General features: G+C 36.7%; 1 protein-coding gene across 7 annotated transcripts in view; it reads left to right on the forward strand.

Moving 5' to 3' along the window:
• Positions 1-27,294, forward strand: part of Ankrd28 (ankyrin repeat domain 28) — a 184,977-nt gene that overhangs the window by 90,480 nt on the left and 67,203 nt on the right. For 4 of the 7 annotated variants that reach the window (XR_002821199.1, XM_023715805.1, XM_023715804.1 and 1 more), the window contains 2 exons: positions 7,373-7,451; positions 20,660-20,730. Coding sequence is in view for 6 of the 7 variants with exons in the window: in XM_023715805.1 (XP_023571573.1) it covers positions 7,373-7,451; positions 20,660-20,730 (150 nt within the window). In the remaining variant the exon portion in view is untranslated. The remainder of the gene's footprint in view (positions 1-7,372; positions 7,452-20,659; positions 20,731-27,294) is intronic. The other 3 variants (XM_023715806.1, XM_023715807.1, XM_023715808.1) reach the window with 1 other exon arrangement.

A 27,294-nucleotide genomic window follows, 5' to 3' on the forward strand; every position in this document is an offset into this window, starting at 1 on the left:
AACTTTTTTCATTGGTCTTTCATAGTATTTTTCTTAATTTTGTTTATTTCTGCTCTGATTGCCATTATTATTTTATTTGGTTTGTTCTTGATTAGTTTCTTGGGTTGCATTGCCAGCTTATGTGTTTCAACAAAACTTTTAATTTCCTCTTAAATTTCTTCACTGGCATAATGGTCATTTGGGAGGATTTGGTTTAATTTCACAGCATTTCTACAATTTTCAGTCTCTTTTGTTGATTTCTAATTGTATTCCACTGTGGTCAGAGAAGATAGATTTTTCAAACTTTGGTGATACTTTGAGGACTAATGTATCGTCTGTCCTGAGTATATTCCATGTGATGATAGGAAGAATGTATATTCTGCAGTTCTGTAAATGTCTTTTAGGGCCATATAATTGTTACTTAGTTGTTTGATGATGATGATGATGATGATGATGATGATGATGATGATGATGATGATGATGATGATGATGTTATTGTTGTTGATGACTGCCTGGGAAAGCTCTCCTTTGAGGAAAGTGAGGTATTGAAATCCTCAACTTTTATTCTTTAAGATTTAATAATATTGGCTTTATATATTTAGGTGACCCGAGATTTGGTGTGTATGTATTTATAATTACTATATCCCCTTGCTGAATTGATCTTTTTCTCATATAATGGCTTCCTTAGTCCCTTTTTATAGTTTTCTACTTCAAGTATGTTTTCTCTAATAGGAGTATAATTATGCCAGTTTTGGTTTCTTTTATTTGGAATATCTTTTACCATTCTTGCACTTCCAGTCTCTGTGTATTTACTGGTAAGGTGAGTTTCTCTTTCATGTGCATACCTGTTTTATCTGTTTTATACTTGACATGTTTTCATGGTGGAAGTTATTGTTTCACAGTAGATTTTGGCCTCCCTTGTTTATATTTCTTACAAAGTTAATTGATCTAGTAGTAATAAATTCTTTCATGGATTTTGCTTCCCTGAGACTTTATTTCTCCTTCATGCATAAAGTATTCAGCTTAGTTGCGAAATTTTCAGCTGTTACTCCATTAAATATGCTTTTCTGCCTTTCTTCATTTCTTTTTCCTCTGAAATTACCATAGTACATATATATGTTCCTTAAGCTGTGTCCTGGCTTACTTTGCCATTCATTATTCTTTCTTCTTCATCATCATTGTCGTCATCCTCCTCTTCTTCCTCTTCTTCCTCCTCTTCCTCCTCCTCCCCCTTCCCCCTCCTCCCTCCCCCCATCACTGCGTTAATTCAAGAAGACTGCCCAGAGAAATTTCTCCTTTAGCTTGATTTAGTCTGTAGTTGAGGCTTTTAATTGATTTCATTAAATGTTTCTACTTCACAGTTTGTCAGGTTTTTCATTTTGGGTTTGTTTTGTTTTGTTTTTACTGCTATAGTAGAATTTTTGATACAACAGTAGTTGTATTAAACTGGTGTGCTAGTTTGATAGTATGTGTAAGCTTGGATTCTGGGTGGACTCAGTACTTTGTCTCTGCAGTTCTTCAGTTGTAGCTCTTGTCAGCAATGTTTACAGTTACATCAATAGCCTAGCATGCAGATTCTAGTGTGGATATGGTGGTAGCCGTTTTGTTGAGGGCAGTACTGCCTTCCTGGTGGCTGTTAGGCCAGGCTCTAGTGTACATTAGTGCTGCAACCCGGCTAACTGTGCTGTGGGCTGTGAGACCAGGCACGAGAGCATATTAGGCCACCACTGTATTTTGACTTCCGCTCTATGCTAACCTGCCTGTCCCTAGGGAATAGGGCACTGCCAAGGGTTGGAAGCTAGAACCTAAGCATTTTTGCTGACCTTGGAGCTGAGAAGCTACGGTTGTGGTGCTATAGTCACCTGTACAAGCATTTTGGAATGATGACGACCTCTGGCTACTACTCCAGGTGGGACATGCCCAACAGTGGGTCCACTTTCAAGATGGTACTGAACTGTAGCAGCTTATCATAGCGGTAGGGATAAGCACCTACCCTGTAATAATACAGCGGCAAGAGCCACAGGCAATTCTCCAAATTGTTTGAGGTCTGTGATGGCTGCAACACTCTTCATTGACAGTGGGGTCTCTTAGGGTCTCTAGCTTAACATTTCCCCCTAAGAAGTGACTCTTGGTTCCCAAAAGATTTTGACAGAGTTTTGCAAAGAGAAAAGATGCTTCATTCAATTTTTTGTGGGGCTGTTTTGAGTTTTTATGCCTATTGCTGTGTTTCCTGCTATTGTACATTGCATTTCCTTGGTCACCACAGTCAGAGTACATTGTTGTAATATGTATTGGGGGTGGGGTGAGGGAGTTGGAGGAGAGAAACAACAGACAACTCTACTCCGCAGTCTTGCTACTATTCTTGTTTTTGCTGTTTGAAACATGTATAAAAACTTCAAACAGTATGGAAAAACTCATTTTAGACTGTCCTTGGCCAATTTTCTTCTAGTCACCATGTTCTTTGACTATTCTTCCAAATATAGTTAGTGCATATTCAGATATAAACATCTATAATACATTTTACACACAATGGCTCTAAGGTTAAATCTTTCATTTAACACTGCTTAAAGGATTGCTCCATCGACGTTTGTGTCTTATTTAAAATTGGAAGCATACTATTTTGTGGTATGGATGTACAACTAGCAGACCTCTCATTCATAAGCAGTAACTAGGAATCACGAAAACTGATCTCTACCCTTTTTAGTGTAACAGTGTTGTCTCAGTTACTGTTGTTCTCTCATTGCTGGGACAAAATGCCCAACACTCAAAATCTGAGAAGGAAAGGTTTATTTAGCTCAAAGCTACTGAAGGTTTCAGTCCACGCTCAGCTGGCTCCACGGCAGAGAGCAGCCATCCATGGCGGTGCAAAGAGCAAGAGTGAGTGGGAGGAGCAGCAGCAACAATGGCAAGGAAGAGCAAGTCTCTGTCCTCCTTATCTGCCCGAGGCTGGTTGTAGCACTCACACCCCTAATCCTAGCAGTACTCAGGCCCTTAGTCCCAGCCTTGGATCATGAATTAATCACACACTCTAGAACCCTGCTCCAGTGACTGCATGAGCCTTTGGGGGAACAAATACAGACAAACGATAACAAATGTCTACTCACCAGCTGTTTGGGTTTTTTCTTTTTGTTTGCTTTTAATATTGAGCTGAGACCATAAAAAAAAAATATCTCTTGAGTCATTTTAGGAAAATGGATATGCCTTGAGACCATCGTGTTCACTAAAATAAATCAACACATAAGCTTAAATACTGTGTAGTTTCTATTTAAAAAACCAAAAATATAAGAAGCAAATTAAAGGTAGTAAGAAGCAGAGAAATAGATCTTTCTCAATAGGAAAGCAATGAAGAGATGGGAAGGGAAAAGGAAAAGGATTTTAGAAGAAATTAGTGTATGTTGTGTGCATGTACCAATTTTCACACAGTTAATGTAAACATTATGTACTGCAAATGTGTACCCCAGAAAAGGAAGGAGGGAAGGGAAGGGGATCAAGAGATAGGGGATGAAAAAAGAATTATGGTGTATTATGTACTGCACATGTTATCAGGTCTCCTCAGAGAATGTACTATAAACATTACTAATAATTTTTTTTTACATTGAGCCAAAGCATTTTTATTAATTGTAGACTACTCGGAGTTGCCCTTCTTCCTTGTTTAGAGCATATCCACGGTGTATTCATTACCTATACCTTCCATTGTGTATTTTTTTTATTTTTTAAGAGAATAAAAGTAAAAAAAAAAAAAAAGCCATACAGAATTTCACTAACCAAAATAATAGGAGTTCAACAACGGTTATGATATTGCATGAATTTCTTTAAATGACTTCAGAAAATAGACTGTTAAGAAATCATCTTAGGGCTGGTAAGAAAGCTCACTAAGCGGACTAAGCACTTGCTTTTTAGCAAGTACAGGGATCAGGGTTCGATCCTTGGTCCCAAGTGCTGTGCCATGCCAGCCCTATCCCCAGGGCGCACTGAGGTGATGATTCCAGCACTGGGGAGGCTGAAAACAGGATTAGTACATGTTTGAGCAGCGTAATGAGACCCTGTACCAAACACATAAATGAAACAAAAAAAAAAAAAAGTCATCTTAGAGCTGGAGGTAATGGTGCAGACCTGTAATCCTGGCTACCTGGAAGACTTAGGCAGAAGGATCACAAATTTGAATGTAGCCTAGACCCTATCTTGAAATTAAAAAACTTTAAAGGGCTTGGAATATATCTTAGTATTTGGGAGCTTGCTTAGCATGTGTCAAAGCTCTGAGTTCAATCCCCAGGACCTATCACAATCCCTCCATCAAAATAAACTTTTTTAGGCAAAACCCCTAAAATTTTATAATTTGTCTTAGTGTTTCAGTCCCCTTAGCCAAATTCACATAATCAGCACACACTGATAACGAGCATACCTTATCATTGATGAACACATATCCAGTGATGTGTTTGTTAGTGGTAGACCACTTGTCAAGATAGTCAGTATGACAAAGTCATCATTTGTTTTATTCAGGAAACCAAGAACACTGGTTAGTCACATGAGCCAGTAAAATGACAATTGTTTAAGAGCTTTTTATCTTCCATAACTTTAGGTAACCAGTGGTGGGGGAGGACACCTAAATTGTATAGAGCATTTTGCTTCCCAAAGTATTTCAATAAATATATGGTGTCATATATCCTGTATACATGTAGGAATCTTTGTATTTTACTTAAAATTGAATTACTTCATATAGAAATGATCATGTGTTTTCAATACATGTTGCAAAAAGGGTAACAAATATTTCCTAACTTTTAGTGTTTAACTAGGAAAGTAAAATGTGGCCTATAAAGTTTTTTCCTGTGAAAATTAGCCAGTTCCTCTTTTTTCTTCCATATGTCCTGTCTTTAGTTGTAAAGAGCAGAAAGTATGTTCCTGAGTCATAAAATACATTAACAAGATCCAAGGGTAGAACAGAATTTCCACCTTTGGTTTTTAAAAATCTCCATACTGATTTCAGTTTTATACTGGTTTACATTCCCACCAGTAACATAGAATAGTTCTTCCCCCACAATCTTACCAGTGTTTGATATCTTTTGAGTTTCTGATGATAAGTCATTTTTCTGCAGTAAGATAAAAATCAGTCTTGATTTGTATTTCTGTAGTGGCCAAAGATGATGAACTTTTTTCTTGAACTTATTTGCCATTCATAGTTTTTTATGGAAAAAATTATGAGAATAATAATAATTGATATGTTGAGCATTCTTTAAAGTAGTTCATCAGAGTACAAGAGTATTGAATAATTTTTATTTAGCCCATTCTGTTGGAATGAAAATATGACTTTGTAAAAATAAAATGTAAAGAGACAAAAACTCTTGGCCTACCAAGCAATGTATCAACCTCCCATGTAATGGTTTTAGATACTACTATAGATAGCTAAACCTCTTTTGGGGGGGTGGAGGTAATGTGTGTCCTCTTCTGTCTAGAAGATTTTTTAGTCCTGATTTATTCTGAGTAGCCCTACTAGCCTCTCTTAGAATTATTGAAATGTTGTCAAACAAAAAATTTATTATAAAATGAAGTAAATTTTTCATCTCTTTAAGTCTTAAAGTTGTGTAATATTCTAAAGTGGTGGGGGGGAAAGTGCCTACTTTAATACATTTGTCTCTTAATAGTCAGTAATTCAAGCTGATGGGACAGCACTGTTCAAGATGATTTGGAATCTTGTTGCTTGGCAGTCCTCTGGTGTTTTGGTCCACACCTGTATAGTCAAAACTGGCTTGTTTTCCCATCTTCCTTTAAGCCTGTGGCAAGTAGAAAGATAATAATCAAGCTCTAGGCTATGACCTGAAGTTTGTCCATCAACTTCTCATAATCATTGATCCACACTAATTATAAGTAAATGACATAACTTTGTAGTAGGCTAGAAATACACCATCTTACTATGGCTAAGCTTTTATTTCTATAGACAAAGAGGAGAACATTGTAGAAGACAGCCCAAAAAAAAGTCAGAAAAACTTTCATCCATAATATTGGTTGTAAATTTCAAAATAAATATTATTAAGTGGATAATTTTTCAGGTGCACCAAATTAGCAGTACTCCACTGTAACTTTAGATGGGATGTATTAATTAAAAATTTTTGAATATACTATTATCTTAAAACCTTATTTTCTTACCTCCAGTTGGAAAGCACTGCTTTAGGAGAGGAGATCCACGAAGCTATACATGACATATAGCTTCCTTTTCTGGAGGAAGTTTTAGAAGAATATGTATTTCATTAAAACAAACGTGCACATATTTTGTGTATGAGTAATGTTAAACTGAAAGGAACATTAAGAAAAACCTTAAGATTGCTTCAAAGAATAACTTCAAATCCCCAGAGTCTATGCCATTGTGAATGCTGTCAAAGAAACTTTTCTTTTCTTTTTTTTTTAAGTACAGGGTATTGCTAAACAGTTCGGACTCAGTGATCCTCCTGTTTCAGCATCCTCAGTGCTGTGATTACAGGCGTGAGCTACCATGCCCATTTTTGATGGTTGCCTGGCACCCCGGGTTTGGTGTACGGCCTGTGGTACAGAGAATCAGTCCTAGATCCTTGTGCTTACCAGGCAGGCACTTAGACTGCTGATGTTTTCCGCAGCCCTCAAGGAAACATTTTGATAAGAAAGTGTTTTGGTTTATTAAGATTGTTTTATAAAACTAAGTCAACAGTTTTAAAATGTATAAATTAGGGAAATAATGGTGGCAAAATGAACAGTGTTTGAAAGAAATTTGCCCCTATTATCAGCAATATAGATATCATTATTCCAAGAAAGTCTTAAGCTTTTTCTTTGTCTTTTTTATTTTTATTCTTTGGTACACTTTATACAGGTTAAGTATCTCTTACCCAAAATTTTCGAGATCTGAGAGTTTTGATTTCTTACTTTGGAATACTTGCACACACATAATAAGACACATTGTGAGTGGGACCCAAGTCTAAGCATTGGTGTTTTATGTATGTCTTCAGTCAGTGGTAGCGAGCCTATGATACATGTGCCACAACAAGCTGGTGAGCATTGAAAGCTCTGAAAAGTTCGCCATCACTGCCTTATACACAGATTGTAAAGGTCATTTCATACAGTTTTCATAATAATTTTGTGCATGAAACAAAGTTTCTTGGTATGGCATTTTCCACTGTGGTGTTATGTTAATCCTCAAGAACTTTAGTATTTCAGATATTCTAAGTAGATATAGTTAGGCCCTGTTAAAGGCCAAATTTGTTTATAGCCTTCTCTTAGCAAGGGAATAACATATATTTTATTAATAGGTTTGCAGAATAGAATAGAGTGGTAGAAATAATCAGTTGATAGTTAAATGATTTTTCTTCATTTAAATTGTATTAAAATTAACCATATTTTTAAAACTGATGTTCCATCTTTCTTATCATAGGACAATGAAAAGAGAACCCCATTACATGCTGCTGCCTATCTTGGAGATGCAGAAATCATTGAACTGCTTATTTTATCTGGTATGGTAACCTTTGTGTTATAAAATAAATTACAAATATTTTTGACATGTTTATCAGACATAATTAATGACTGTATGATCTAGTTCCTTTTTTCCCCCATAAACTGAAACATTTATTCACTTTTCAAATTCTGATCACATACCCTATTCTAAGTGTAGAATATATTAAAGAACAAAACAAAGATTGCTTCCCTATGGAGTTTAGATTGTGTTAAGGAAAACTAGCCAATACATTTGATAGGTTTTTCTGTGTCTTAAAAAATAAATACTGTGGAAAAATGAAAAGGTAGCTCACAATTCAGAGGCAGGTAAATATTACAAGGTTTTACATAGTGGTATTCCTAAGAGACTTTACTTTTACACAGTTACTAGGAGGTGATTGCTGTTCTTCCAAAGGAAGGTAATGGTGGCTTAGATGCAAGTGCAGCAGTGGAGGTAGTAAGAAATAGTCTGACCATAGATATATGTTTAATTTAATCTCAACAGTCTTTGAATAACTTTTATGTAATTTTACTTGAGGATATGTAAAGCCATTTTTAAGAAACTATTATTTGGGGCTGGGGAGATAGCTCAGTATAATAAGTGCTTGCCTGGCAAGTACAAGGGCCTGAGTTCAATCCACAGTTCTGCCAAAAAGGAAAAAAAGAAAAAAACTATCCTTTATTTTTTTTAATTTCTTCAGTATTTGTATCTTATGAAATAATGTTAGAACTATAATAATGAGTAACATCTATTATGATTAGACTCTCTGTAGTCCTAAAACAAAGTCAAACAGAGCTTAGAAATATTACTGTTATAGCCAGATTGTTTTAATGATATTTACTGTTAAAAATGTATGGAGTTCAACTGTGCTTACATTGGCAGTTTGCCGATATATGCATAATGAAATTGGAGAAGTATTTTTTGTTTGATGTATTAGACAAAGAACTGAGAGAAATCTTACAGATTCTATTAATTAGTAGCTCTCATAGATTTTTAGCATTATAACTTCATAAAATTTTTTAAATACGGTTTTTTGCAGAAAAAATTCTAATAATTATAGAATTAAATATGGTCAGGCATAAACCCAGCTAACATCATTCGTTCTTTATGAATTACATCCTCTCTGATGTACTTTCTTAAAGATTTCAGTCCATTTATAGATGATTACTTAATTAGTTTTCAGCTAAACTTAAGAACATATTAAAAAATAAAATCCTCTTTTCTTGTGAAGTATTTTCTCTTTAATATAGCATAAACTGATAAGAGCTCTTATGATGATAAATATTGTCCACAAAATACGTTTTTTTGGTTTATCTTTCACTTTTTGTATATTGAAAAATGGCTGTGCTAGGAAAGTACATTTCCAGCTCTAATGTCTAGAGCTTTTTGTAGCGGCACTGATATCTTGCTTTTTAAAGAGGAACCTTAAGGCTTACAGGAGTAGCTTTTTTCCTTTTGGGTGGCCTTGTTTGTAAGGGGTTGTAAGGCTTTTCTTGCTTCCCTGTCAGCGTTTTGACTTCCCAGGAGACTTCATATGTGTCTCTTCAGTGCCCTTTACAGCACATGACTGAGATCTGCTTAGGAAAATGAACTGCCTCCAGGAGTTCTGGGATTCCCTGCCTGTGCTTAATATATGATTGTTTGTCAGTAGGCCTTTTCCTTCCAGATGACTCCATGGCCATGTAGTATCAGGCATATTTAGAGTCGATAGATATTTAATCTTCTGTCTTTTCCCAATATCAGTGCTCTGTTGTAAGCTGACAACTGCATAACCTGCCTTTGACTGTCCTTGGAAAAAGTTACTTCCATCAGCGAGACACATTTCTTCAGGGTCTTTGAGGGCCAGATCACTGATATCCTGCCTACTTGCATATGTCTGAGAGATAACTTGTTCAGAAGAGTGGCTAACCGCTGGGCCTGAAGGCATCAGAGGCCTGCCTGGCAAGCGTGAGGTCCTGAGTTTAATTCCCAGTTACCCAACCACCCCACCCTCCAAAAAACCACACATACGCACACGTGCGCACGCACACACACACACACACACACACACGAAGGAATTTGGGCTGGGGATATAGCTCAGCAGCACATGCCTGGCAAGTTCAAGGACCTGAGTTCGAGTACTGGTATGAAGGAAGGAGAAAATAAAGCAGCAAAGAAACAAAGTTAATAATAGTGCAAGTTTTTATAATTACCTCAGGGGCATCTAAAAGCATGTCCTGATACATAGTGAGCAGTTCCCTTGTTAACCACAAGTAACCTTTTGTCTCTAGAATAGCTCTGACCTCATGGAGTGTCAGAACTTCTAGTCTGTGTCCCAAAGTCAACTTGTAGTTTTGTCTGTTAGTACAGCTGTAGCTGTTACTGCTCTTAGGCACAGTAGCCATCCAGCAGCCATTTCGTCTGATTTCTCTGCAGAGTATGCCACGGGGTGAGGTTCTTACCCTAGCCTTTGAACAAGGCTCACAAAATAATTCTTTTTTTCTGATACATAGAGAAAGAAAAGTTTTCTTAAGTCAGGTATTCCCAATCCTAGAGCTTAGTAAGGCATGCTTGATTTTCCTAAAGGTGTATTGTCATTGGCTTTTATCCGTTCTATTGGCATAGACTGAAGACTTCAAGACCTTTGACAGTTTCATATACAAGCTTTGCCATTAGTCCAAAATTAGATGGTCAGATCCTGCAAGAGCCAACCATCCCCAGGAGTGAATGAAGCTATTGTTTGGTGGCAGGAACCCAAAATCACAGCTTAGATCCCAGCCTTGGACAGCTGTTATTCTCTAGGTATAAGAATATATCCAAGACACTGAACTTTTTGAAGGAATACCTGAGTTTGTTCTTTGGAGGCTTTATATCCCTCCTTAGCTAGAAGTTGAGAGTCTATACGGTGTTACAGTTCATTTCTGTTGGGCTACAAACTAGAATATCATCCACATACTGTAGGATGGTTCCTTGCTTAAGCTTCAAGTTCCTCAAGTGTTTCTCTAGTGCCCAAGCAAAAAGATGAAGACTATCTCTAAACATTTGTTGGGAGAACCATACAAGTATATTGCTATTTTTTTTCCTTGAAATGGAATTTTCCTATTTGAAGGCAAACAGAAATTAGAGGAGTCTGGATGTAGGGAATTGAAGAAAAAGGTAACTTTTATATCTACCGAGAATCAATTAGTGTCCTCTGGAAATTGGGGTCTAAGTATATATGGACCTGTCACTGAAGGGTGGATTGGAATGACAACCTCCTTAATGAGGCAGAGAGGCCTTATACTTTCTGATATTCTCCTGAAGGCTTTACCAAAGGGAATATGAGAGTGTTAACAAGGGGACTGACAAGCCTTCAGAAGGCCATATTTGAGAAACTTGTCTATGCAAAGCTGGAGAGCTTTACATGCCTCTTCCTTGACTGGATATTGCTTCCAATTAGGAAGCCAGCTGGGGTCTTTTAGTCTTATAACTACTGGCATAGCAGAATTTGCCCTTCCAGGTATTCCATTATACCTGGAGCAGGACCCATTTTTTGGCTAGTTTGCTCAGGAAGATCTGGAATAGTCCCCCCCAAGTAAAGTGTATTTTGGCTTAGCTGGAATTTGAAAATTGCCCAAATTGAGCTAGTAAATCTCTTCCTAAGAAGGGAACAGGACACTTCAGGACAGTTAATACCTCATAGTTAAACATTTGACCTTCAAAGTGGCACATCAGAGTAGGAGTAAAGAATCACGTAGGGGCCACCAATGGCCTGTAGAGCAACATGCCTAAGTTTTATTGTGACTACTGCGATACTTATCTCACCCATGACTCCCCATCTGTGAGAAAGACACACTGCAGTGGTAGGAAACATAAAGAGAATGTGAAAGACTACTACCAGAAATGGATGGAAGAGCAAGCTCAGAGCCTGATTGACAAAACAATGGCTGCATTTCAACAAGGAAAGATACCTCCTACTCCATTCTCCGCTCTTCCCCCAGCCGGGGCTATGAATCCCACCTCCACCCAGCCTTCCGGGTCCTCCTCGCCCTGGTATGATGCCAGCACCTCATATGGGAGGCCCTCCCATGATGCCAATGATGGGCCCCCCACCTCCCGGGATGATGCCAGTGGGACCTGCTCCTGGAATGAGATTACCCATGGGAGGCCACGTGCCAATGATGCCTGGGCCTCCAATGATGCAACCGCCGGCTTGGCCCATGATGGTGCCCACTCGGCCAGGAATGACTCAACCAGACAGATAAAGTGGAGGGGCAGCCTCTCTGTATCAGTTTTATATTATTTGTTCTACTTCACCAAGGGTCATGGTGCTGTGACTCTGGGTGTTTTCCAACAGCATGAATGACAAGGAAGACTTGCTCCCCCTTCCTATCAAAGAATAGTCTTGAAGGGAGAAGTATGATAAACAAAAGTGCAGAAAGTACAGTTTCATTTCTATTGTGAAATGTGAAAACTCGTCAGCTGTTTTAGTTTAAAAAAAAAAAAAAGAATCACGTAGGGGTCCCATCGATCCCAGCTATGGTTATAGACCTAGAGGAGAGTTTTCCAGAGAAGGAAATTAAAACAGAATGAGTTGCTCCTGTATCAGTAAGCAGTTCAGTTGGCTCACCCATGACATCAGAGTTTATCCAGGATTCCTTGAAGGAAGGAAATGGTGATGTCCACGTACAGGGGCATTGCAAATTGCCAGGGCCTCTTCAGTCATCAGCAGGAAATGAGGCTTCTGGCTGGCCCACCCTTCTGGGACCAGGGACAGTCAAACCTCCGGTCACGAGTTGGCACATTGTCAGCCTCACTTGTGGAGCAGGGCCCAGGTAGAGTGGTAGTTGCAATCTGGTGCCCTGTATCATCTTCTTGCACTTGAAACAGGAACTCCTTCTTTGGCTGTCCTTGGGTTTTTCCTTAGGTATCTAGGTGAGTTTAAAGCATTACCAACTACAACAGCCATAATTTTAGGCTTTCTCCTCTGGTCCTTATTGATTGACCTATCACTTTTTCATAAGTTTTTGACATTCCTGTGATTAACATGAGAAATTCCTGTTAAATACAACAGACCTGTTTTCAATTCAGCTAGTGAGATGTCATATAATAAATACATTTTTTAATGTAGCTGTTGGTATGTGCAGAATGTTTTACTTACACTTTAGCCTTTGTGTATTTCACATTTCGTCTGTCACAGTTTCAACATTAAATGGCAGTGCTGGCATCCTGTCTAATACATTTCACCCCTGCCAAGACCCTCACTGTATTTTTGGACGTAGTTCCAACATTGGATCGTTCCATTTGGTGGTGTGGCCATTTTACAACAGTTCAGCTAGTCATGTGTATACTTACATTGCTATTTTCTTGTCATGTAAATCAAGGAAATCTGCATTCCCTGTGTCTGTGAGTCCATTCTTGTCCATTTCACTATTACAGAAACTTCAGTTTTCAGGGGCCAGTGTCAGCGTCAAAATCAACCTCATCATCATCCATCCACACTGTTTTCTTGTGAAAACATGTTTTACCATAGTGGATCATCTTCATTGTCCGTACATGAGTCATCTGATGGTTTACTCTCTCCCTCAACCCCCTTTGGGAATAGGAATTGAACTCAGAACCTTGTGCTTGCCAGGCAGGCACTTTGCCACTGAACTGTATCCCTAGTCTATGATGATTTGCCTTTGGCCATCTCCAAAACTTGCAAATTTGGTTTTTCAAGTGCCATTGTACTGAAATGGGCTATTTGAAAAATGAAAAGAAAACTTTTAAAGGAATCCTGGAGAGATATGAATCAGACCCTTTGTGATGCTTAAGTAAACTTATAAAACCAGTTAGAGGGAGAATGGCATGGATAAAAAATCTCGTTTTGCCACTTTTGTACAGGCACACACATCTTGCCATTCATCCTGCCAAGTGGGTAAACACATAGATTGCTTCCTATATCTCTTTGGGAATGGTACTGAGAGGTACAGCCATCTACTATCATTCTAGAGTACAAATTTATAATAGAAAAGTAAGGATTGTGTCCGCTGGACCCAGAGTTATGGTCCACCATTATTTTCAAATACTTCTAGTACCTAATATAATAGAGAAGCTATATAAATAGTACTGTACTATTTAAAGAGTAATGACAAAAAGTGTGTATTGTACACTATAGACTTTTCCAGTATTTTTTGTCTGAAGTTGGCTGAATCTGTAGATTTGGTTGGACCCCTGTTCTTGCTAAATAAATGTATGATTATAACAGTATAAGCTGAGGCTCTTGTCTCTTTTAGTAAATTTCTTTATATTTTGATGTGTTTCCCACATCAATACTGGAAGTGAATATGGGAGAAGTGGGATGTGGTGGGAGTGCAAGACACAGGATTCATTTCTTGTGGCTGCAACTCAAGTTCTTAGACTGTTTCTCTTCAGAGTTTGCAGTTAGCCTCTGATTTAAGAAAAATAAATGAAACTAAGTTGGGGTTTGTAGTAAAATGAGTTGAAATAAAACCCAAGGCTAGGCTGTTGTTAAACTAAGAAATGAAAACAAGTAAATCAGACTGTGTTGCCACAGAGGCACTACAGAAAGTGTAAAGGGTATAGGCTCTTTGACCAGAAATAGATGAGTTCAAATCCTGGCCTCACTGTTTACCACTTTTGTTATCTTTGAAAATGTACTCTATCTGAATGTACTTAATTTTCTTATCTGAAACATTAGAAAAATAAATGATGCCTGCTATTTTTTAAGCAGTCCTTTTTCTTTTTTTCTTCACCCTTTTTTATCCTTCTAAATAAATTGATGACTAGTGTCAAATTTTTGTTTAATTCTCCCCCACTAATTTTGAAATCAGATCACATTCTAAAATAATAGAGATTTAGCTATGGGGAGGAAATGAAAGCCTACAAAGACAAAGGTAAAAGGAAATGGACTTCATCTATTTTTATAGATGAAGTAGTAAGTGTATCACCTTCTACAATCAAGAGACAAACTTTAAAAATTAAGTTCCTTACCAAAATTCCTACTCCTAAAAGCTGAGCAAACACTAAAGGCTTGTATAATTTAAGAAAAGAGGGGCTGGGGTGATGGCTCAGTGGAATAAGCGCTTCCCTGGCAAGCGCAAGGGTCTGAGCTCAATCCCCAGCTCTGCCAAAAAAAAAAAAAAAGAAAGAAAGAAGAAAAGAGGGTTCTAAAAAGTAAAAAGATAATAATTAGGATGTGTGCCTGTTTTGACAGTCTACTTGTTGTTTTAGTCTCTCTTCTCTTATTGCTGAGACAAAATAAACCTACACCCAAAGTTAAAAGGGAAACAATTTATCTAGCTCACAGATTGTAGAGGTTTCAGCCCATAATTGGCTGGCTCCAAGGTAGAGTAGGAAAGTAGAGGGCAACAGTTCTTAGTGATGAAAGACAGCAAAAGCAGCAAAACCAGAAGGGAGAGATGAGCCTCTTTCCGTGGTGCCAAAACAGATCAGCAATCACTACCTCCCTCCCCATTTTTTTTTTTTTTTAATACGGCATTTGATTTTATTCTGGATAACATTCAGGTGTTTTTGCACCAAGCTTATGGAAGCACATTGCAAGTTACATAAATAGGCAGTCAAACACTCTTAATCCTACTCTAGATTGAGCCACCTTCAAAAAAGCCTAAGACTACATGAGGCCTTGGGAATACATCTAAACACAAGCAATACCACTTGGATAAGTGTTGGCCTTGGGCTTTATGAAAATATTTCTTACATAGTTGGGAAAAGAACCAAAAGAGATTTTGAATCCTGAATCAGAAAGAATTTTGGGTTGGTGCGTATTTCCTTAGTTCATTCATTTTCTATCAAGTTTCCTACTATTTAAATTCAAAGTTGATTAGACCTGTTTTATAGAAGCATCTGCAAATTTTGATATCCAATGTGGGAGAGGGTTCTTGTATACATCTTAGAAGTTGAAAAAGTATAAGCAATATGAGTAATTCTAAATTAAATATTAGGAAAAAAATTATGTACAGGTACAAATTATGATGAATGTGGTCATTATGTATATTTAAAATGTCCCAATAAAATCTAATTGGAGAAGAAAAAAGATATAGTAGAAATAGATTGCCAGAATAGCAAAGTAATAAAAGACTAATTAAGGTTGGGCATCGCTAATCCAGAAGTTCAAAATTTGAAGTGTTCTGAAATCTAAAATTTTGTGAACCATGACATGATTTTCAGCAAGTTTTGGGTTTCATATTTTTCAAATTTGAGATGTTCAACCTGTAAAGTGCATGAAAATGTTTCAAAAAATATTCATAATACTCTTGGTCCCAAGCACTTTGGCTAATGGCTACTCAGCCTGTGTATCCAAATGTAATTTAGAATAAACATCAGAGGTTTTCAGTAATACATTAGTCACCTTAAATCTGCAGGGTTAGGTCCATCCTCAGTAGATGCCATAAGCCACAGATACTACTGAACTTATGCTGAGTATTTCAAAAGAAAACATAGAATGTTAGCGCTGAAAATGGGTGACAAGTATTATTTCTCATGATCTCTTATAAATAATTGAAGTTCAAAGGTCAGAGAATTGGCAGAACTTGGTGACATTAGATTAGGGAGGAAGCAGGTGAATTAACTGTCTTAGAATTGGACCAAGAGTCAAAAAATAACCTAATTTGAGTTGCTATGTATAGAGTTCACTTTATAGAAATAGTGCCTTGTGTTTTAACTTGAGGCCCCACTCCATTTATTTTTGTTCCTTTCTCTTTTCCTCCATAGGAGGCAGAGATTATGATTAACAAAATAAAGATCCAGACTCAGAGATAGCCCTGATCATATGCCTGTTGTTTAGACCCATTATTAAGTCACAGGTCTCTCTTTAAAAAAGAAAAAAAAAAATTGTACAGGTAAATTATTAAATGAAAAGTTGGGTTATAATTGAAGTTTTCTGTATAATTTAATTATAGTGCCAAATGGATACAAATCTGCTTAAGGTTATTATTCTGCAGATGATTTTTACTTGTGTTACTGCATTTAATATATAAAATTTTAAAAATTCCATCTCTACTTTGGAAAGGTAAATTCCAAATTCTGGTAAATGTGTGTAAGTAAGGGAAAATTCAGTTGATTTGTGGGGGGAAGGAAAAATTTAATGAAAAACTACTTAATATTCAATTCTTTGTAAACATTTTGGATTTAGTAAAATGTACTCCTAGCACAGAAAGGATTACTTATAAATGTGAGTTTGCAATAGTCATCAATGAGATCTTCCTTAAGTTTCTTTATTGTCTTCAGTTTTTTGGCAGTGCCCTTTCCTACCAAAGGATATGCCATAGTCAGGCATGATCATATAGTCTGGGCAGTTTAGCAAGAACCTTTCTCAAAAAGGCCTAAGGGGCCGGGGAGATGGCTCAGTAGAATAAGCACTTCCCTGGCAAGCCCCAGTTCCGCAAAATAAAATAAAATAAAAAGGCCTAAGAACATAGCTCAGTGCAAAGCCCATGGTTTTAGTCTTCAGTATTGAACCAAAAGTTTGGGTGAAGGATATACTAAGTAACCTAACGTTCACTGTTAAGATAGGGCTGCTGTTTTTTCCCTTGGAAATAGTGAAGAACTTAATGTCTTTTTTCCTGATTCCTAGTCATCTTTATAACCTACAGATATCTTCTGTCAGGTGTAGAGTGTATAAGGATGCTACCTGAAGCTGCTGCATTTGGTTTATTTCTCTTTGGAAGACAGTTTTGTGTTTTAAGTTGATATGTTCCTTTTTTCCACCTCCATCTCCATCCTCATAGTTAGTCTTTGTGGCTAGTTTTCTGTAATCTTAATGAGGTATTGGGCTAGCTAACGACTCTGGAAAAGTCTTTCATTGCTAGAATGTCTTTGCAAGTTAATGTGGATATTACTATACAGGAGCAGAGCCAGATGCTGCTCTCATAATGTGTATTTGTGAATCACATACTAATTAACCATTATGGGTGGGAGGTAGTGTTACCCTCAGAGATTTCTCATACAGTTGGCCTCCAAAAAATTAAAACATTTGACTAGTACTTTTAGAACCAAATGATTTAACAAAAGATGACTTTTCTGAGAAAGATTATGATCAGAGGCCTAAAATCCTGTTGTACAGATATTCCTATAGATAAATATCTTTAGAATTAAAAGAAGCAAAATTACTTAACCAAATTGTAAGTAAGAGCTAGATGTATGATATATCCTTAGTTAACCACTAGTGAACTCATTGTTGTAGTCATTTGTTGTAATACATGAATTCTAGTTATATTATTCAAATAAAGAGAAAAGATAAATTAGTTATTACTATCTTTAAAAAGACAGAGGGGCCAGGGAGATGGCTCAGTGGAATAAGCACTTCCCTGGCAAGCGCAGGGTCCTGAGTTCAATCCCTGGTTCCGCAAAAAAAATAAAAATAATAATAATAACGAAAGGACAGAATAAAGCCAGCAGGATTTTCACTTTGATCTCTGACACGCATCATTAAAATTAGATTGGTTTCATATAGTCATATATCTGATAGTACACATTTAAAAGAAGGAAAACAACTATTTTTACTCCTTAGTTTACTATTTACTACTGATTGTTACTTACTTTGTTTTGTTTTGACTTGAAGCCGTATCTTGGAATGTGTTCTGTGGCCGTTCTTTTCCATTCCCTCTTAAATACTTTTCCCTTTTTGAACAACCAGTTTCAGTTTTGTTTTAAAAATTTATGTATATATTAGCGAGTAACAAACAGTACACGGTTCCCCTCTGTGGTTTTCAGTGTGCACCACCACCAGCACACAAGCATGTACTCTCATTCCTCTAGGATTTCCATATGTATGCAAAGCAAGTAAAAGACATATTTTTCCTTTTTATACATAAAAGTAAATTATATTCATGCATTTGTATAACCTTTTTCATTTTTTAAAATTAGAGCTGGTTGGGGATATAGCGATAGAACCTCTTTGGCCTTTTAAAATAACAGCCACATTCTGTTCTGTTGTCAATACCCTAAATAAGACTCCTGAAGGCCCTTCTTGACACCTCTTTATTTTGTTGATCCAGTGCTGGACCTTTAGTGTGTGTAAACATGCACAGAAAAAGAGAAACTATAGAAAGAGATGTAGGAACTATAGAGGATCACCTGAGTCCTGATAATCAAATAAGGGACAGAATTTAGGGCCGTGTTCCTGCACCTCCCCTTCGCTGTCTGGAAGGCTCCTGGCTTCCAGCCTAGGAAGACTTCACATGCTGTTAACTACCTCCTACCTTATACCTAGAACAAATGCTGCCTTACTGTATTTAGCTTCTCTGTGTTTTAACCATCTTGGTTAAAATGCTGGCAGAGAGTTGCACAGATGTTTAGTACGTGAACACATGGTACTACTCTTGATTTGTAAGTGTATTAGTTCAGTGATAGAGCACTTGTCTAACATGTGAAGGGCCTGAGTTCAGAAGCACTGCAAAACTAAAAGTATGAAACATTTTTAAATGAATGTTACTTGCTCAGTTTATTTTCCTTATTCCCTTTCTAAATTCCCTTCATTCTTGAAAGTGCTTACTACATGCGTTTGTATTCTGTAATCAGCATTTTTTTGTCTGTTGACTGGCTCTTGATTCTTTCAGTGGCCTCGCACTATCACTTTTTGCAGAGAACTCAGCTCCTTTCAGAATTTTAACTGTTGCATTTGTAGATATTTCCTACACGTAAAATGGAGATTTTACTTTTTTTTTCTTGTTCACAGCTTTTAAATCTGCCTCTAGCATAGTTGTGCTGTGGGTACTGAGTTAGCATATTTAAATATATATCTATTATAGATTAAGAAATTAAGGTTCAATTAGGTAGGGTTCTGTAACTGGTAATTATTGGCACTGTAACATGAGATCACTGTTCTTGATTGTTCCCTGGACCCTTACACTTAAAACTAAGAAATAATGAAATCATTAGAGAATGTGAACATTCTAGCCTTGGCTCTGCCATAATTGACTCTGATATTGGACTGTTCATTTTATCCACTTCATCTGTATTTCTTTCTTTTTTTCTTTTCTTTTAGACAGGGGCTCATTATATAGCTCAGGTTGCTCTTGAACTCACTCTGGTAGCCCCAGCTGGCATCAAACTTCAGCTCCATATCCCAAATGCTGGGGTTACAGGTGCGCACAGGACCATGCCCAACCATTCTATATGTGTTACTTCATCTAGGAAATAAGGACTGCGTTAGAATTTGGAATCTAAATCTAGGATTACTTATAGGACAGGCAGTTGATTTTGAAGCCAGAGAGAGCTATTTCTTGTCTATTTAGTTGTATAGATGCTACTATACATTTCTATGTGTTTGGGACTTAGCTACCAACTCAGTGGATTATATGTAACAGGTATCCCTCCTTTAAATTTTGTAATATACTTCTTGTCTTACTAAATATGTTTGTATTCAGTAACAGGTATTTCTGCCTGTTGGACCTCATGCTTTTTCGAGCAGTTGTAGAAAAGTGATTTAAAAGTATTTTTAGGGCTGGTAAGATAGTTTAGCAGACTAAAGTGCCTGCTTAGGCAAGTGCAGGGACCGAGGTTAGATCCCCAGCACCATGTGCCAGCCCTGCCCCCAGGACAGCCTGAGCCAGCCAGAGTCTGAGGGTACTGGTGCACACCTGTAATCCTAGTGCTGGAGAGGCTGAAAGCAGGAGGATCACCACAAGTATGAGCTGTGTAGTGAGACCCTGCAACAACCAAATACATTTTTTTAAAAAAAAGTATTTTTAGAAATTCTTTCTTCAACTCTTAATTATAATTCAGAAAGACGTTAGTTGATTTATCTCATTTTTTTCTCAAACCTATACCTGTTTTATACAGTAATGAGTACCATAGTGTTTTTATTATGCTTATAGTATTATTTTGGTATTACTTTATAACATGATAGACTCATTAATAGGAAAATGTAATGAAGAGTTTGGAATAACCTACAGTTTATCTCTTAAGTAGTAAGATAAGTATTTGAGTTTTTTAACCAAATTTTAAAGTGGGATCCAATTTTCATTTTGAATATGCTCTGTATAAAGGTGACTTTTCTAGCTTATATATAAAATGTTTATTTTTAATAAAAAGAACTAGTATGTTATTGGGCAGTTATATTAGTTAAGAGAGATAATTCTGTTTTGTAATTTAAGGGGAATTTATTAGCAGAAAGTATAAAAATAAAGTACTTTTTCAATTGTGATTTATCCAATTGGGCTAAATATAGTTATTATTTCAAGAGATTTATTTAAAATATTTCATGTAAAATATTTCAATTTATTTTTTTTCTTCTTGTTGCAGGAGCTAGAGTTAATGCCAAAGACAGCAAATGGTTGACACCTTTACACAGAGCAGTTGCATCTTGTAGTGAGGTATGAAATTTCTATTAGTAAACAGACTGTATGTAAAAATAGTAAGTAGGCCTGCTTGAGTCCATATTCAAATTCTGAGTTTTCAGAAGAATGAAAAAAACTACCAAAATACTTAGACTGGTCATTTTACTTCAGAATTTCCTTAACCCAAGTGAACTAATCTGCATTTCCTTTTGTGTTAAAGACTTTTAAGTCTGAAATAGGCAAAAGCATACTTTATTTCTGTCCCGCATAACTAGAAGTTAGTTTTTTTTCTTAACGTAATTCTTCCCATGGCTTTTCTATTCTGATTCACAGTAGCCTTTTGGACAGGTTCTGCTAATTGTAATCAATACTTTTTCTCATCTGTGTATTAATCAAAATACTGCTTAGATACATAAGTTATTTTCAAAAAAAAATAGTATTTATTTTACCAATTGAAAATATACATCCTTATGTGAGGTTCCTTACAGTAAGATTAGTTCCTTGTTTATAGCCCTGTACGTTGTTTGTTCAATAAGATAACTGACATAGTCAGGTAATATTTACTATTTATAAGGTATTTTTGTGTTTTTCAGATCTTATAGTCTTCAAGATACCTTTATATAAGTATAGATGTTTTGAGGCAGCTAGAAAATACTCAATTTTGAATAGTAGTGATGGTGCAAAATCCTTCTGTCATTTTACTGCTTATAAAGTATACTGGGTTCTTTGCTATAATGCGTTGTATTTCAAAGCTGCTCTTTTACCAAACTTGATATTAGGGCTTGATTCATATTTGTAAGTGATTTAAAATATGAAAGTATGTAACTGTATAAGTAAATGTTAATCCCATGTTTCTTTAGTATTTAGGAGTGCAGCTTCACTGCCCCTGTTTCCATCACAGGGCCAGGTGATTCTGGAGAAGAAGGAAAGGCAACTAGTGCCTCAGGAGAAAATTGAGGGAACCCCTACCTCTTTATTTGAGTGTATTCCTCATTGGAAAGAGTCTCTTTAACCCAGAACAAGAGCTGGACAAAAAAAAAGTAGACTGGGATAGATTTAAAACTCTTCTATGTGACAGAGACAGTGGCTTAGCTTAGCTTCCTGCTTAGGAGGAGGGAGAGAGGAAAGAATTGGTATACTTGAGCTCAAAATCTATAACTGATAAACTTATGGAACTTAGATTTGGAGCAAGTAGCTGAGATATCACCTCAACATTTTAGTTACATGATGTTGGGCAAATATGGAATACTTAAGCGTTAGCCAAAATCTTTGAATTCTGAAGTGTGATAATACTAATTTTGTAGTTAGCCCTCATAAGTATTTTTCTTAAGATAAAAACAATTAAACATTACTGTTATCAGAACATATTAATGTTAATTGTAATTACCCATTTTTCAAGATAACTGTGAATGTGACCATTAAAATTGTTTTACCATATTAACTCATCAGAAGGTATATTTCGCACATTTGCAGAGGTAAAATAAACCAAAAATTCTTCAAGAAAAAGTAATGCTTAGAGGAAGATAGCAGGTCTGTCCATAGACTTGAGTTTACTCCATCTGAACTTAAGGGCAAATTGAAAGGTTAGAAACCAGTGGTCCGCAGCCAGTTTCATGGTCTGTTCTTTTTTGTCTCAGAATTACTGAGCTATGTAGTTCTGATACTTACTGTTCTACAAAATTGTGGAAAATAGCTATAAATTGGGCATGTCCTATGAACATATAATTTCTGGAAGCCTAGAACATCATTTTCTGGCTTTTTACTGTTACAAATAAATTATTCTGAGCATTCTTTGATGGATCTGTTTTTATTTCTCTTGTAAACAAGTGGAGTGGAATTGCTGGATTCTAGGGCTGTAGGTGTGTATTTCCTAAATTTTAGACATTTCTGATCACTTTATTTCAAAAATTTAAGCTATTGGTAATTCATGAATAATGTTTTTATTTATACCTATTCGTACTTTGTAATATTTTGCATGTAGATTAGCATATTATACCTTTCTCGAGAAGAATGAGAAGCAGGTAATGTTTCCCCCACCTTTGCAAATGACACCAACAGTTAGTTTTACAAAACTCAAATAGTATCCACTATAAATAATAGAATTCAAAATTTTAGTTTGTTTATTTCTGGTCCTCTGCGTTTTCTCCACTGGTTTGCCAAAGATAGGATTATCACTGTAAAGAGGAAATTTTTACTCAGTTTAATTTTATTATATTGTTTTATGTCAGTAACATACCAAATTCCTTGGATTTCTACCATGAATCAAATTAATGTGGTAGTGTGAGGTTTTTCATTGTGCTGCTGGGAAATAAATCTCTTAGTAAGTGCTTAAATTACCTTAGCAGCAGCTTTCACATTAGATGCAGTTACAGCAAAGACTTTATTGTTGTTGTTGTTGTTTCACTGTTAAAAGATTTATTTGCAGTAATACAAATAAAAGTTAAAAAGCATTTTTGTGACTCAAACTGATTTGAAAGTCACAGAGCAAATGGAAATTCCTGCAACACGAGGAGCACTGCAGTCCAAATCACACCTGAGCACCTACATGACTCCTGTCCCCCCACACCAAATGTGACACTTTTTTTCCCCTCAACTGTGCAAAACTTTTGTTATATTCCATTATGAAAATGTCTTTCTCCAGACTAAAGCAGCCTGTTGGATGACTGTGGGTTTTTATTCATATTACCTTGTTTCAATAATCATTTTAAAATTGAAAACATGACAAGTTCTATAGCTTTTCATTAAAAAACAGCTTAAACTTTTTTTAAAGCTGTTTACATATTGTGCTGACACCAACATAAGAGATTTTATGAATAGAGGGATTTGTTCTAATGGTGTTTCTAAGTAGGATATCATGTCCGTATCTTGTACAGCAATTAACCACTAGGAAGAATGTATGCAATGTGTTAATTGTTGAAACTGTCCTACCAATTTGGTTTGAAACTGTCTCATTGCTATTTGTTTCTCAATAAAATTATGGAAAAAGAAAAAAAGAGGGATTTTAATGAGAAGCAAAAAGAGTAGAAAAACAGTGGTTGAAATGTGTTACTTCAAAATATTTACAGAATAGATCCAGTGCTGAATAATGAAACCAAAAATACTTTAGCAGTGTAAGCCAGTAGTTGGTGTTCAAACCCATTAAAGGATTTGATCACTTAGCACAATGTAAAGTGCCTCTAGTTGATATTAACAAGATATGCCCTTACAAATCCCTAAATCTCCCACATCCTTGTTTTGTTGAATTATTTTAGCCAAGAGTTGGTGATCTCTGTTCTTTAGCTCTACTTCACATTCATGGTTTCTAAGTTCATTTATTTGGTTTGCTTTTTTTTTTTTTTTTTTTTAACTGTATTTAGTACAGGACCTACAGGGACTTACTACACAGATTGGACTCATAGTCATCCTCCTGTTTTCAGCCTCCCAAGCACTAGGATTACAGGCACACACTACCTCGCCCAGTCTCAATCCCATCTCAGTGCCTCCCAGGGGCGGGGCCAGCACAGTATACCAGGGATCGAACCCTGGCAAGCACTTTAATCAACTGAGCTATCTGGCCAGCCTTAAAGTTCATTTAGTATTTGTTCATTTCACCATTTCTACTTTGTTTATTACAGAACTGGATAATACAAGCCCAACTATCACCAGGCTGAGCACTTTGAAAAAACAAATGGGCTGTAAAGCACTCCAGACAACCTGTCTCCTTCCCTTAGAAAATTCAGAGCCAAGGATCCTGGAACTTTTGATAGAAATGAACTCCTTCCTCCCAAATCTTCCCAAAACCTGACAAAACACCAAATACACCAAATACACCAAAAAATAAATAAATAAATAAATAAAAATGGTATTACATAGCACCTCAAGTTTGGAGGCAAAGTACTAACTCAGTAATTACAATGAGAAAAGAAACTAATGCATGGCAAACCTCTGAATAATTTATCTGAGGTACTACATGCTAACCACACTAATAATACTTGTTAAGAATTTTTCATAGGATTTCTCCTGTAATTGGGGTTTTTGCAGTTACTAAAAATAAAAAAAAACTACATATTTGTACATAATGCCTCTTACTATAGTTTTAAGATTGTCACTAAGAAAATGGCAAGCCATGATAGCTAAAACTCTTTCCTGGCAAGGAAATTCTTTACTTGAGCCTTCCCCAAGACAGAGCAGCACCAGCCAGTAGGGGCTGCTAAGCCACCTGACCAAGGTCTGCTGCAGAGTAACAGGGTCTCAGGAGCCACACAAGCAAGACCGCCTTCCAGAGAACACCTCCACCTATGATATCCCTCTGGAAGCAGGGCATTTCGTAATGACCAGAGGTGTTGCCTACCTAGGTGACAACTATGCCAGGCAGGCAATTAGCTTACTCAAGGAATGACTTGTAGGCCCCCCCCCTCCTTTTTTGAGACAAAGGTCTCACTGTGCAGTTCTGTAAAACTTACTACGTAGCTCAGGCTGGCTTTGAACTCAGCAGTCCTGCTACTTCAGCCTCCTGAGTGTAAGTATCGAAGGCTTGTGTCAACATGCCTGGCTTCTATGACTTATTTTCACTCATAAAAAATAAATTTCATTCAATATAGACATAGAGTGAATGGTAGGAATTCAATGAAATAGGTAAGAATGAGTTTAGTTTTCCACAGAATACAAAAAAAAAATTTTTCTGGGACTGCACTGCAATTAGGATTTCTTCCATTCATGGGTATGTGTCCTACAGATAAATAGACCTTAGCAGCTTTGGTGTTTATGGGCATTGAGGAGAAACTCAGAAAGGTGATGAGTGAGAACAGAGCAACACAAATGAAATGAGTTTTAAATTACTCTTTCCCGCCAGAAAATTAGCCCCTCCGAAACACAGCTCAATTCTTTATTCTAAAAACCAAAGAAATGAAAATTTTTCAAATTGCCTGTTGGTTTTCTACCACCAAAAAAAAAAAAAAAAGATGGTAGAAATAGTTACTGTCTTCCAAGTTACCAAGAATCTCTCCCTGATGTTTCATCCAACAACCTCTATAACTTAGTTTCAGCATAACAAAAATGACACTGACCAGGGTCTGTGGGGCTTGAGACACATCAGAGCCCAGGGGGATCTCCCTCATGGTCGTGGCCTCATACAGCCCTTTCTGCCAGCACTAGTGTGGGCAGAAGCCTCTTCTTACCCTCTGCTCTATTACCATATACACATGGGTCAAAATCATAGCCATCTGACATACTAAACCTCTTGTCCCCCTGCTCCAAACAATACTTATTCTGAGCACTATGTTAACTAAGCAGACAAAGTTTACTAGGGAGAGCTCTCAGAATCACAGAGACATTAATGGCCTGTGTCCATTCATGGTGTCCAGTGTGAGCTTTGAACCAGGAGGTCACTGAGGCTGCAGCAGAGGAGATCATCCCCCTGCACTGCTGCTCACGATGGGCGGGGACACTTGGGTGCTTCGGCTCTGGGAGATTTCTACCAGCTGGGAGGGGACTTAGCGGTTCTGCCAGTCTGTGTCCAAGTCAGTTTCCCCATCGCTTATGCACTCATCTCCACTCTCATCTGATTTTCCAGCAACTCTAGGGTCTACAAATTCCATGCACAAAGACTTTGTATATGCCTTTTTAAAAAAATAGTATTAGTACAGATTTGCAGTTCATGCAGTTTACCATCTTTCAGAGTAGTTACGTGTACATACCATAGATATTTTTTATCTGCCTTTCCCTTGCACCTTCTTCAGTTTCCCTGTCTCATTTTTTATTCTTGTTGATAATGGTCTTAGATCATGTTATAGCATATAATATTTATATTAAATGAGGTCATTAGCAAAGGATCTACAATCTGAGGTACAGTATCTCAGGATAAATCCTGAGGGGATTTGACTGACCTTATCAGATCCAAAAGTTACAATTCTTGTTGCGTAGGTCTTGTTTTATCTTGGTCTTAGCCATCCAGCAGAAAAGTGTAAAAATGAAGTATAAGAAGTAAAGCCAGGGTATGATGTTGAGCTGTAGGGGACTCAGGTCAACAATTTCTGACACAGCCAGTGAAGTGGAAGACCCAATACTATTATGGGACAACTGGACTCTTTTAGAATATTTTACTGAGTTAACACACCTATAATATTCAAATGATGGAACTAAAAAAAGGGGATACAGAGGAATGTCGATTTTGTATCAGAATGGTTAGGATAGCTATATAGTTACATTCTCTTAATGAATAGAGGGATTTGTTCTAATGGTGTTTGTAAATAGGGTATCATATCTGCATCTTGTACAGCAAATAACCACTAGGAAGAGAGTATGCAATATGTTAATTATTGAAACTGTCCTACCAATTTGATTCGAAACTGTCTCATTGCTATATGTCTCTCAATAAAATTATGGAAAAAAATAAAAATAAATGAGGTCATTAGGTTCCTATACATGGCCTATCTTTATTTCCCCTTGTCTTCGTTCCACGTTTATTCCTTCGATCACTTAACCTATTGCAAGAGATCTAGCTCCTAGTCTGCTTTTACCTGTCCATCGTTATTCTCTTTATACTTTTTCTCACTCAAATGAGAGATACCATATGGTTATTTAAGTTTGTGTGTGTGGTTTATTTCATTCTTTTTTTTTTTT

The sequence above is a fragment of the Octodon degus genome, unplaced genomic scaffold (genome assembly GCF_000260255.1).
Source record: "Octodon degus isolate 3935 unplaced genomic scaffold, OctDeg1.0 scaffold00043, whole genome shotgun sequence".
In the NCBI taxonomy this organism is placed as follows: Eukaryota; Metazoa; Chordata; class Mammalia; order Rodentia; family Octodontidae; genus Octodon; species Octodon degus.